The following is a 13,411-nucleotide window of genomic DNA, read 5'->3' on the forward strand; positions in this document are numbered from 1 at the left end:
TGTCCGGAGAGTAATATTCCTGTATAGAGTCGTTTCCATGTTGCCAGACACTATGACAGTTTGAGTCTCCCAGCAGCAAAACAAGCAATTTTAGTGAACTAGGGGTGTTAATGATTAACTGATAGTCCGTTAACTGCCGTTAAGAACGTAACTGATTAAAATTAATTAACTGTTTTGACTGACAACATTGTTACTTTGTGTCATCAATTCAGTCTTCATAGCTCACAGTGTGTTAATTATACCAGTCCAGCAGAGGGCGTACCTCGCCCAGCTAGCACAACAGAAGGAGTGGTCACGTGAGAAGGTCGTCACACATGCATGAGGAAGTAGGAAGTGAATTGAGCAAACATGAAACAAAACAGATGCTAAAATTAGCTGCAAGCTCGCGCTAGCAACAGCATAGAATGATTACACTGTAAAAGTAAATCTGTAAATACTGCGACGCCGTTCTCAAAATTCAACTCCAGGGGCAATTTATGATTCCCCGACGAGCATCGCTCAACGTCACGTTACGTTCCATTATCGCTGGACGCTGATTGTGGACGCTGTCACTCATAAAAGTTATAGCTAAATATTAATACTAGGTGATTGGAGCAGGCATCGTGCGTGCAGACTAGAGACAATAACACAGAAGCCTTACTTTATGGTGGAAAAGAAGCGTGGTGGACGGCGAGGGATTTCATGAAGTTCATTGAACCAGGCGATCACGTCCCCCTTTGTTGAAATGACTATTAAGGACAGGCGGCTGTTCAAAGGAGGTGAGCCTTATTGTTTTAAGGCTAATTATAGTTTTATTATTATTTTCGTTTGTGATTCATGCCATGAATGTCACATAAATGATATGCAGCTATTGTGTGACTGTGAGGTTAAATAGAACTTGAACTGAGAGAAAGACGAGACGTGATATTTTTTTACAGGGGGGGGGGGGGGTTGGGGGAGAGAAACAACGTTAACAATTAACCGATTAACTGATTGTTAAGTTGCGCAACTAACGGTTAAGGAAAATGCATGAAATTCCCATCCCTATAGCGAACGTGGAATGACGGTGCGCAATTGCCTGACTGGGTTACACTGGTAGTTGTTTGACGAGCTGTAAACTAGACTATCTCGGTGATTACTCAACCTATAGTTATAACTGTGGCCCGTGCATCTCTACTGCACGATGATATCAGCACAACATCGTTATCAGACGATAACGATAGCCTTATAATCGGAAATGTAATTTCTGCCGCTGCAATTATGCTCAAATGCTTGAATTAACGTTGTTGTTGTCGCAAGCGGTACATAGATAGCTCTGTGGAGCCGATGGGAGCTACTATGCGGTTGTGCTAATGATACGAGCTGATATAGCTATGTATTTGCTGCTAAATCCAGCTGTGGATCCTCATTGTAGCTTCATGCTGTTCAGTTCACACAGTTCAGTTATGGAGAGAGAAGATTTTGAATGAAACTGAAACGTTCAGCTGTTGATCCTGAATCTGAGAGTGGATTCAGTCGCTTTGAATAGTGTGAACCAGAAGCGGAGCGGAGAGCCGCTTATCACACAGACACACACACGCGCGCGCGCACACACACACGTGCGTATGCACACACACACACACACACACACACACACACACACACACACACACACACACACACACGGCCTCTTGTTACATGACGTCAGGCTCCACACTCATTACTCGTTACCTAACTTTATGATGGTTAATTTAAAGAGTCTCTCCTCAACACTGCAGCTGCTCCTCCAGTTATTTTCTATCAGTCTGTCTCCTCAACACTGCAGCTGCTCCTCCTGTTATTTTCTATCAGTCTGTCTCCTCAACACTGCAGCTGCTCCTCCAGTTATTCTCTATCAGTCTGTCTCCTCAACACTGCAGCTGCTCCTCCAGTTATTCTCTATCAGTCTGTCTCCTCAACACTGCAGCTGCTCCTCCAGTTATTTTCTATCAGTCTGTCTCCTCAACACTGCAGCTGCTCCACCAGTTATTTTCTATCAGTCTGTCTCCTCAACACTGCAGCTGCTCCACCAGTTATTATCTATCAGTCTGTCTCCTCAACACTGCAGCTGCTCCTCCAGTTATTATCTATCAGTCTGTCTACTCAACACTGCAGCTGCTCCACCAGTTATTTTCTATAAGTCTGTCTCCTCAACACTGCAGCTGCTCCACCAGTTATTTTCTATCAGTCTGTCTCCTCAACACTGCAGCTGCTCCTCCAGTTATTCTCTATCAGTCTGTCTCCTCAACACTACAGCTGCTCCACCAGTTATTTTCTTTCAGTCTGTCTCCTCAACACTGCAGCTGCTCCTCCAGTTATTATCTATCAGTCTGTCTCCTCAACACTGCAGCTGCTCCACCAGTTAGTCTCTATCAGTCTGTCTCCTCAACACTGCAGCTGCTCCTCCAGTTATTATCTATCAGTCTGTCTCCTCAACACTGCAGCTGCTCCACCAGTTATTTTCTATCAGTCTGTCTCCTCAACACTGCAGCTGCTCCACCAGTTATTTTCTTTCAGTCTGTCTCCTCAACACTGCAGCTGCTCCACCAGTTATTTTCTATCAGTCTGTCTCCTCAACACTGCAGCTGCTCCACCAGTTATTCTCTATCAGTCTGTCTCCTCAACACTGCAGCTGCTCCACCAGTTATTTTCTTTCAGTCTGTCTCCTCAACACTGCAGCTGCTCCTCCAGTTATTATCTATCAGTCTGTCTCCTCAACACTGCAGCTGCTCCACCAGTTATTCTCTATCAGTCTGTCTCCTCAACACTGCAGCTGCTCCTCCAGTTATTTTCTATCAGTCTGTCTCCTCAACACTGCAGCTGCTCCTCCAGTTATTTTCTATCAGTCTGTCTCCTCAACACTGCAGCTGCTCCTCCAGTTCTGTGTCTTGAGGCCAAATGTAGTTTTTCTTTAAAGTCTAAAGTTCATGAGGTGGGAGAAGAGAAACCACGCCGCTGTCTGTCAGTGGAGGTTTATTAAAATCTGATAGAGAACTGAGGCCTCTGATTACTGGTGCTACTAGTGTCCAGTAAACTAAAAGCACAGGAAGCCGCCATATTGGTCTGCAGTAAACGTTACTATGGTTACAGACATTATTGACAGGAGTAGAGTGACTCGTGTTAGTGTACAGACTCAGTCTGGTCATGTGACTCAGGTCTGCACCAACATGAACATTGACTCTGATTCATGAAGTCAGTGTGAACAGAGCTGCTAGAAGCTGAGAAATATTGTTTGATGTTAAATGGAGGATATTATTGACAGCGTCTGGAAAATCCCTCCTATGGAAGGTTATGAAGGTTATTTGTTCATGATCAAAGAGATGATGCTGTCTAACTTTATTTACCCCCCTCCCCCACAGTGTGGACCATGATGCAGTGCGGTGGTTGAAACCAGGCCTGAGGAAGTGTAAGTGTGTATTTAGTTTGATTCAGTTTCTATTGAAATAGAAAGCTCATGTGTGACATCTATTCATTCAAATCCTATTCTGAAACAAGATGGCTGACAAAATGTGTTAATACCATAAAACTTCAATTAAAAGCCAAGTCCCATATAGACACCATTCCCTTTCAGTGGCCAGATGTCGCTACACGTTTTGAAAAATAAATGCTGGCCTAAGTATTTATTTATTTATTTATTTATCTGTTTGTTTATTTACTTGCATTCAAACGTCCCAGGTCAGATCACTACAGAGAGAAAAAAATTGCAACCTGAAATTCAAGCTGTCAGTTTTTTCTTTTTACTGAGAATGAACCGTGGAATGACGGTGCACAATTGCCCTACTGGGTTACACTGGTAGTTGTTTGACGATAATGCTCGAGCTGTAAACAAGGTTAGCTTGGTGAGTACTCAACCAATCTGAAAAAATGATGTCACGATAAGTCCCTTAGACACATACTCTAAAAAAAATAGGAAAATAGGGGCCAGGTTGGGAAAAAAACTAAATTATATAAATATATATATATATATATATATATATATATATATATATATATATATATATATATATATATATATTATAAAATATATAAATCCTTTAAGCGCCCTCACAAAGTTTGAAGTTGATCCGACAAATAGTTCTAGAGATAAACCACTTTCTGTGTTTGCCAGTACTGTAGGTGGTGTTATGCCGAGTCTGTGTGCGTGGGTTGAGGTGTGTGTGTGTGTGTGTGTGTGTGTGTGTGTGTGTGTGTGTGTGTGTGTGTGTGTGTGTGTGTGTGTGTGTGTGTGTGTGTGTGTGTGTGTATCGGTCACAAAAGTGAAATGGGGTCACATGGTGACTAACAGACAGTGCTACCTACCCTGCAGAAGCAGAGCACACACACACACATACACACGCGAGCACACACATACACATATACACACACACACATACACACGCGCGAACACACAGACACACACACATACACACATACACACGCAAGCACATACACATATACACACACATACACACGCGCGAACACACAACACACACACACACATACACACACATACATACATACATACATACCGTAGCCTACATACATACCGTACATACATGCTGGAGCCAGATCTGTTTTGTATTCCTTTTGTCACCCTCTGCTGGTTGTTGTGGGTAGTGTCTTCTGGAAGCAGAAGCTGCTTCTCTTTGTGCCTGTGGCAGGCAGCCACACTTGCCTGCTGGCTACAACACTGACTACCTTTACATGCACACAATATTCCGCCATATTCGGAAAATGACAATATTCCGACTAAATGAATAATCCACTAATATTCCCGTTTACATGCAGCCGTAGCTCGCCCTCCCCGACACGTGAGGGAGGGGGGGGAGAGAGAGATGCAGGTAGGCGGAGCCGCAGAGTTTTTCTGTTGAGAATAAACAGAGCAGCACTATTCTTACGAGCATCACTTGGTCCATTTCAGGAGCTTGCTGCTGAAAAGTTTGGTGTTGCGCATCCAAGTCTTTCATAAAAAGTAGGCTAGCAGCCTACGTTATTACCTCGCAGGCTAGCAAGCATTGTGGACTTCCGTGGGCACTGGGCACTATAGGCTACTCTCTCTTTAAATCGATGTTTCTCATCTCCTCCCGATCAGAAATGTGGGCTTTTCTTTTTGCATGCCAGAGATGATGGATTATTATGATTATATCACCTGTTCTAGCACTTTCTAGCACACATCATTTGACCACAAACAGGCAACATGCGTCACAAACTGCGGTAAAAACCCTGATTGAGACGCATATTCTGAATGCGCTGTATACATGATCAAAGAATCCTCCGAAATCCCGAATAATACTGGAATAACCCAGATGTCTTAATCGGAAAATGCTAAATTCGGAGAAAGGGCAAATTCGGAAAATGCAACTGGAATATGCTGTTTACATGACCCTTCTCAAATTCAGAATATTGTCATTTTCCCAATAATAGTGGAATATTGTGTGTATGTAAATGTAGTCACTGATGTCATCCTCTTCTTCATAGTTTATACATGATGTCATCCTCTTCTTCATAGTTTATACATGATGACATCCTCTTCTTCATAGTTTATACATGATGACATCATCTTCTTCATAGTTTATACATGATGACATCATCTTCTTCATAGTTTATACATGATGACATCATCTTCTTCATAGTTTATACATGATGTCATCATCTTCTTCATAGTTTATACATGATGTCATCATCTTCTTCATAGTTTATACATGATGTCATCATCTTCTTCATAGTTTTCACATGATGACATCATCTTCTTCATAGTTTATACATGATGACATCATCTTCTTCATAGTTTTCACATGATGACATCATCTTCTTCATAGTTTTCACATGATGACATCATCTTCTTCATAGTTTATACATGATGACATCATCTTCTTCATAGTTTATACATGATGTCATCATCTTCTTCATAGTTTTCACATGATGACATCATCTTCTTCATAGTTTTCACATGATGACATCATCTTCTTCATAGTTTTCACATGATGACATCCTCTTCTTCATAGTTTTCACATGATGACATCCTCTTCTTCGTAGTTTATACATGATGACATCCTCTTCTTCATAGTTTATACATGATGACATCCTCTTCTTCATAGTTTATACATGATGACATCATCTTCTTCATAGTTTATACATGATGACATCATCTTCTTCATAGTTTATACATGATGTCATCATCTTCTTCATAGTTTATACATGATGACATCCTCTTCTTCATAGTTTATACATGATGACATCCTCTTCTTCATAGTTTATACATGATGACATCCTCTTCTTCATAGTTTATACATGATGACATCATCTTCTTCATAGTTTATACATGATGACATCATCTTCTTCATAGTTTAAAAATCCTACTTATAATCGGATCGATAGGTCAGTCGGATTCAAAATGTCTCATATAAACACCTTAGCCGACCCGATTCACCCGGATCGTTTTACATTTTCGATCGTATTGAAACAGGTAGTCTACACCGATTGATAATCAGCTTGATGCTGCATATAAACTGCTGAATAGAGTGGATTCGGTTGATAGAGTGGATTATTCATTCTGCGCATGCGCTCTCTAGTGCAGAAGAACTGGACGGTGGTTGAGACAAACTTCTTAATAGAAACCCTGAGAGCGGTACATTCTTCTTCTTCTCCTGGCCAAATATCTCTGGAGGATGATTAACTGCTGAGACCGTAGAGCCGCAAATGACAGCACGTGCGATTTCATAACTGCAAAAGTGTGCGATTATTATTATTTGTTCATGTCTTTTTGAGTGTGTGCCTCCTCTAAACTAACGTTACACGCGACGCAGCAAACACACGTTTCTCTGCCATCACACTGGGCATCAGCACTCCCGCAAATAAGTAATGTTATGCGCAGCATAACATGTTTGGGACAGGCAAATGTCTCAAAATGTTTGTTTTTTTAAAGATAATTTTATTTCAAATTGTTTTATTTATTTAGTTTTAATATATTTTAAATTGTAATATATTTCATGTATTTTAGTCTGGGATACGTGAAACCGTGGTATTTTTGTCCAAGGTTATCATACCGTCAAAAACTCATGCCGGCATCCCTAGATATCATTTGTTTATTATATCGCAATCACAATCTCAAATCACAATATTGTCCACCATAATCGCTAATCGCACCTTTCCCCCAAATCGTGCAGCACTAGATCCATTTTCCCAGAGGTAAACAGGAAAAGTGGTAGACAGAAGTGCACCTCTTCTTCTCTGCAGGTAGTGGGAGAGACCGTTTGCGCATGTCTGTAATCGGTTTCAGCTGGGGCCATGTATACGCGGATTGAACGTGGATCGCTTTATTTAGCGTTCATGTATACAGATCAAATCAGATTCGTATAATCCGACTGATTTCAATCAGATTGAGGAAAACAATCCATGTAAACGGGGCTACTGTTTCTTCACCTAAAAGTCACATAGATGCATCATGATGTGTTTGATGTCTGGTGTTTAGTTTAGCATGTTGACTTCATGATGTCTTGTCTAAGTTAGCAGCTTGTGATTTGGGCTTGTAGGTAAGTTTGCTTTGTCCACATCAGCAGCTGTTGACTTGATTGTTTGTTCTGCATCAAATCAGATGCTTTGATAAGTGACATTTAAACAAACTAGGAACCGATTCCTGCAGCTCACATTCACAGCTCTGCTGCTGTGTGGCCTCGCCTGCAGCTCTGCTGCTGTGTGGCCTCGCCTGCAGCTCTGCTGCTGTGTGGCCTCGCCTGCAGCTCTGCTGCTGTGTGGCCTCGCCTGCAGCTCGGCTGCTGTGTGGCCTTGCCTGCCCTATTGGTGCTCGCACAATGTCTCCCTCTCTCTCTCCCTCAGTATCTATCTCCCTCTCCTCTCTCTCCCTCCCTCAGTCTCTGTCCCTCTCCTCTCTCTCCCTCAGCCTCTCCCTCATTTATCTATCGCTCTCCTCTCCCTCTCTCTCTTTCTCTCCCTCAGTCTCTCACCCTCTCTCTCCCTCCCCTCCTCTCCCTCTCTCTCCCTCAGTCTCTCCCCTCTCTCTCCCTCTCCTCCTCTCCCCCTCTCTCTCTCCCTCAGTCTCTCTCCCTCCCTCAGTCTCTCCCTCTCTCTCTCCCTCAGTCTCTCTCTCTCTCCCTCTCCTCTCCCTCCCTCTTCTCCTCTCCCTCTCTCTCCCTTGCTCCCTCTCCCTCAGTCTCTATCCCTATCCTCTCTTTCCCTCAGTCTCTCTCCCTTCCTCATCTCCCTCTCCCTCCCTCAGTCTCTCTCCCTCTCTCTCTCTCCCTCAGTCTCTCCCTCTCTCTCCCTCTCCCTCCCTCTCCTCCTCTCTCTCCTCCTCTCCCTCAGTCTCTCCTTCAGTCTCTCCCTCCCTCTCCTCCTCTCATCCTCTCCTCCTCTCCCTCTCTCTCTTTCTCTCCCTCAGTCTCTCCCCTCTCTCTCTCCCTCTCCTCCTCTCCCTCTCTCTCTCTCCCTCAGTCTCTCACCCTCTCTCTCCTCCTCTCCCTCTCTCTCCCTCCCTCAGTCTCTCTCCCTCTCCTCTCTCTCCCTCCTCTCTCTACTCCTCTTCCTCTCTCTCCCTCAGTCTCTCTGCCTCTCTCTCCCTCCCTCAGTCTCTATCCCTCTCCTCTCTTTCCCTCAGTCTCTCTCCCTTCCTCTCCTCCTCTCCCTCCTCTCTCTCCCTCTCCTCCTCCCTCAGTCTCTCTCCCTTCCTCTCCTCTCTCTCCCTCTCCTCCTCCCTCAGTCTCTCCCTCTTTCTCCCTCTCTCTCCCTCTCCTCCTCCCTCAGTCTCTCCCTCTCCTCCTCTCCCTCCCTCAGTCTCTGTCCCTCAGTCTCTCTCCCTCCCTCTCCTCCTCTCCCTCTCTCTCCCTCAGTCTCTCTCCTCACTCTCCTCCTCTCCCTCTCCCTCCCCCTCTCTCTCTCCCTCTCTCTCTCTCCCTCTCTCTCTCCCTCTCTCTCTCTCCCTCAGTCTCTCCCCCTCTATCTCTCCCTCTCCTCCTCTCCATCTCCCTCCCTCAGTCTCTCTCCCTCTCTCTCTCTCCTCAGTCTCTCTCCCTCAGTCTCTCTCCCTCTCTCTCTCTCCCTCAGTCTCTCCCCCTCTATCTCTCCCTCTCCTCCTCTCCATCTCCCTCCCTCAGTCTCTCTCCCTCTCTCTCTCTCCCTCAGTCTCTCCCCCTCTATCTCTCCCTCTCCTCCTCTCCATCTCCCTCCCTCAGTCTCTCTCTCTCTCTCTCTCTCCCTCAGTCTCTCTCTCTCTCTCTCTCTCTCTCCCTCTCCTCCTCAACCTCTCTCTCCCTCAGACCCCCTTCTCACCAAACATGATCAACTCACATGTACTCACACTCACCCTGTCAAGTCCTGTCCTGCTGCTGCAGCGTGGTTGGCTGCTTTGCTGTATTTTGCTTTGCAAGGTGACGAGCGACAGACGGCAGGGAGGGAAGGAGGGGCCATTTAGAAATCGACCAATTGAAGACGGAAATACAGAAGGGCAGCCAACCACGCTGTAGCAGCGGGCAGGGCTTGACAGGGCGATAGCAAGTACATCGCTCACCGCCCATGTTGGTGTGCAGGGGCCGTCAGTCTCTCTCCCTCTCCTCCTCTCTCCCTCAGTCTCTCTCCCTCCCTCTGCTCCTCTCCCTCTCCTCCTCTCTCCCTCAGTCTCTCTCCCTCTCCTCTCTCTCCCTCAGTCTCTCTCCCTCTGCTCCTCTCCCTCTCCTCCTCTCCCTCAGTCTCTCTCCCTCCCTCTGCTCCTCTCCCTCTCCTCCTCTCTCCCTCAGTCTCTCTCCCTCCCTCTGCTCCTCTCCCTCTCCTCCTCTCTCCCTCAGTCTCTCTCCCTCCCTCTGCTCCTCTCCCTCTCCTCCTCTCCCCTCAGTCTCTCTCCCTCTCCTCTCTCTCCCTCAGTCTCTCTCCCTCTCCTCCTCTCTCCCTCAGTCTCTCTCCCTCCCTCTCCTCCTCTCTCCCTCAGTCTCTCTCCCCTCCCTCTCCTCCTCTCTCCCTCAGTCTCTCTCTCTCCCTCTGCTCCTCTCTCCCTCAGTCTCTCTCCCTCCCTCTGGTCCTCTCTCTCCCTCAGTCTCTCAAATTCAAATTTGCTTTATTGGCATGAATGTCTCAAGTACAATATTGCCAAAGCATAAAGAATTGATAAAACAAAATAACATTAATAAAATACAATTGATACAGTTACAATACATACAGGAGTCACATGTCAACAGATCATATTAATTCATTGTTTTTCCCTCTAATGTCATGGCAGAGTGTTAGCCTACATATTGTGCAGCTGAGTCTGTCAATTGTGGTTCTTCACCTAAACAGTTTCATCAGTTCATCACATGTTTTTCCCTGATATGACGAGTCTGCTGCTCTGACCTGCTGCAGGAAGGCCTCTCTGACAGCAGGGGGCAGTCTGCTGACTGCTGCTCTGACCTACTGCAGGAAGGCCTCTCTGACAGCAGGGGGCAGTCTGCTGACTGCTGCTCTGAGCTGCTGCAGGAAGGCCTCTCTGACAGCAGGGGGCAGTCTGCTGACTGCTGCTCTGAGCTGCTGCAGGAAGGCCTCTCTGACAGCAGGGGGCAGTCTGCTGACTGCTGCTCTGAGCTGCTGCAGGAAGGCCTCTCTGACAGCAGGGGGCAGTCTGCTGACTGCTGCTCTGACCTGCTGCAGGAAGGCCTCTCTGACAGCAGGGGGCAGTCTGCTGACTGCTGCTCTGAGCTGCTGCAGGAAGACCTCTCTGACAGCAGGGGGCAGTCTGCTGACTGCTGCTCTGAGCTGCTGCAGGAAGGCCTCTCTGACAGCAGGGGCCAGTCTGCTGACTGCTGCTCTGAGCTGCTGCAGGAAGGCCTCTCTGACAGCAGGGGGCAGGAGAGGAGAAAATGGACCTCACTTTCTATTTCCCCTGAAGAACACTGTTTACACACTCTCAGTTCTCTGGGCCTCCATTGCTTCTTATGAGGCAATGGAGGGAGGCTGTCAGGCTCAGAGGCGCGAGCCATTATCGTTATAAATGTAAATAATATTCCTGGAATGCGTGTTTTAACGAGCCAGTTACATTTCTTTGCATTCTTAGACATTACCGTTTGATTTAGTTTGCATACTTGCTCAAGTTAGTAGTTAGTTTATGGGCTAGAAACTCTGCCAGATGACAGGCACTAGGCGCCATTTTCCCCTTCATTTGGAAGAGAAAATGAAGATTTGATTGACAGCTGCATGTCGTGAAATGATTGGTTGAAATGGGGTAGACATTTGATAGTACTAGGTGACGTGAGCAAACTGTAAATTACTGTTATCAATGAAATCTTGAAAAACGAACTTTTCATGTGAAAAAGTGTGAAAAACTAAAGAAATTAGATTGTTGTGATTTGTTTTGCATACATTATTAAATAGGTGCACTGCATACCCAGGTATTTGAACTAAAAGAAAAGAAAAGTCATTCTTGGGTTCAGCTCGACTTTAAGGATCTCTTAAGGATCTGTTTCTGTGGGTGTTGTGTCCCATGAGGTGTGTCTCTGGTTCATTGGTTAACTCTCTCCCTCCCTCTCCTCTCCTCTCCTCTCTCTCCCTCCCTCTCCTCTCTCTCCCTCAGTCTCTCTCCCTCTCCTCTCTCTCTCTCTCCTCTCTCTCCCTCAGTCTCTCTCCCTCCCTCTCCTCTCTCTCTCCCTCTCCTCTCTCTCCCTCAGTCTCTCTCCCTCTCCTCTCTCTCCCTCAGTCTCTCTCCCTCTCCTCTCTCTCCCTCATTCTCTCCCTTATCTCTCTCTCCCTCAGTCAATTCAATTCAAAGAGGCTTTATTGGCATGACCATAGTGAGTTACAGTATAAAGCACATAGTACATGTTAGTACAGACAGAGGGAGAACAAAACAAAAACAGTTTGTAACATACAGAACAGAAACATGATGTTACTGTAACAAAATACAGGTAGTTCCAACAACAACCGTGTCAACAATATTTTGTATTGAAATATATACAGATATATACTGTATATGGGGCGGCTGTAGCTCAGGAGGTAAGAGCGGGTCGTCCACTAAACGCTTTGGATAAAAGAGGTCGGTGGTTCGATTCCCGGCTCCTCCAGTCTGCATGTCGAAGTGTCCTTGGGCAAGTAAAGATACTGAACCCCACATTGCTCCGTTGGTGTGGCAGCACCCTGCATGGTAACCTGCCGCCATCGGTGTGTGAATGGGTGAATGTACCTACTGACTGTAAAGCACTTTGGATAAAAGCGCTATATAAGCAGGCCATTTACCATTTACCATTTACATATTGATTGTGCTTGAAATAGAGAGAGGGAAGGGGCGGTGTGTGTGTGTGTGTGTGTGTGTGTGTGTGTGTGTGTGTGTGTGTGTGTGTGTGTCTCTCTCTCCCTCAGTCTCTCTCCCTCTCTCTCCTTGAGTCTCTCTCTCCTCCTCTCCCTCTCTCTTTCTCCTTCAGTCTCTCCTGCTCTCCCTCTCCTCTCTCTCCCTCAGTCTCTCTCTCCTCCTCTCCCTCTCTCTCTCTCCCTCAGTCTCTCCTCTCTCTCCCTCTCCTCCTCTTCCTCTCTCTCTCGCTCAGTCTCTCTCCCTCTCCTCTCTCCCCCTCTCTCTCCTCTCTTTCCCCCCTCTCCTCTCTCTCTCTCCCTCTCCTCTCTCCCCCTCCCTCTCCTCCTCTCCCCCTCCTCTCTCTCCCTCTCCTCTCTCTCCCTCCCTCTCCCCTTCCTCTCTCTCCCTCTCCTCTCTCCCCCTCCCTCTCCTCCTCTCCCCCTCCTCCTCTCCCCCTCCTCTCCCCACTCTCCCTCCCTCTCCTCCTCTCCCTCTCCTCTCTCCCTCAGTCTCTCTCTCCTCTCTCTCCCTCTCTCTCCTCTCTTTCCCCCCCTCTCCTCTCCCTCCCTCTCCTCTCTCCCTCCCTCTCCTCCTCTCTCTCCCTCTCCTCTCTCTCCCTCCCCTCTCTCTCCCTCAGTCTCTCGCCCTCCCTCTCATCTCCCTCTCCCTCCCTCTCTCTCTTTCTCCCTCTCCTATCTCTCCCTCTCCTCTCTCTCCCTCAGTCTCTCTCCCCCTCCTCTCTCTCCCTCAGTCTCTCCTCTCCCTCTCTCTCTCCCTCAGTCTCTCTCCCTCTCCTCTCTCTCCTCTCTCTCCTCTCTCCCTCAGCCTCTCTCCCCCCTCTGTGTGTGTGTGTGTGTGTGTGTGTGTGTGTGTGCGCGCGTGCGTGTGCACGTGCATGTGTGCATGCGTGTACGTGCGTGTGTGTGTGCGTGCGTGCATGTGTGTGTGCGTGTGTGCGTGCGTGTGCGCGTGCGTGTGCGCGTGCGTCTGCGCGTGTGCGTGCGTGTGCGTGTGTGTGTGTGTGCGTGCGTGCGTGTGTGTGTGTGTGCGTGCGTGCGTGTGCGTGTGTGTGTGCGTGCGTGCGTGTGTGTGTGTGCGTGTGTGTGCGTGCGTGTGTGTGCGTGCGTGCATGCGTGTGTGTGTGTGCGTGCGTGTGCGTGCGTGTGTGCATGC

At 47.1% G+C, this 13,411-nt stretch overlaps 1 protein-coding gene across 1 annotated transcript in view; it reads left to right on the forward strand.

Annotated features, from left to right (window-relative positions):
- Window positions 1–724: 724 nt before the first annotated feature.
- The window catches only part of LOC310791531 (stonustoxin subunit beta-like), a gene marked incomplete at both ends in the record, with an annotated part of 13,560 nt that continues 873 nt past the window's right edge, over window positions 725–13,411 (forward strand). The window contains 1 exon segment of the mRNA XM_083653205.1: window positions 725–758. Within this exon segment, the coding sequence (XP_083509331.1) occupies window positions 725–758 (34 nt within the window).

The sequence above is a fragment of the Poromitra crassiceps genome (assembly GCF_964638095.1).
Source record: "Poromitra crassiceps genome assembly, chromosome: 16".
NCBI classification, from domain to species: Eukaryota; Metazoa; Chordata; class Actinopteri; order Beryciformes; family Melamphaidae; genus Poromitra; species Poromitra crassiceps.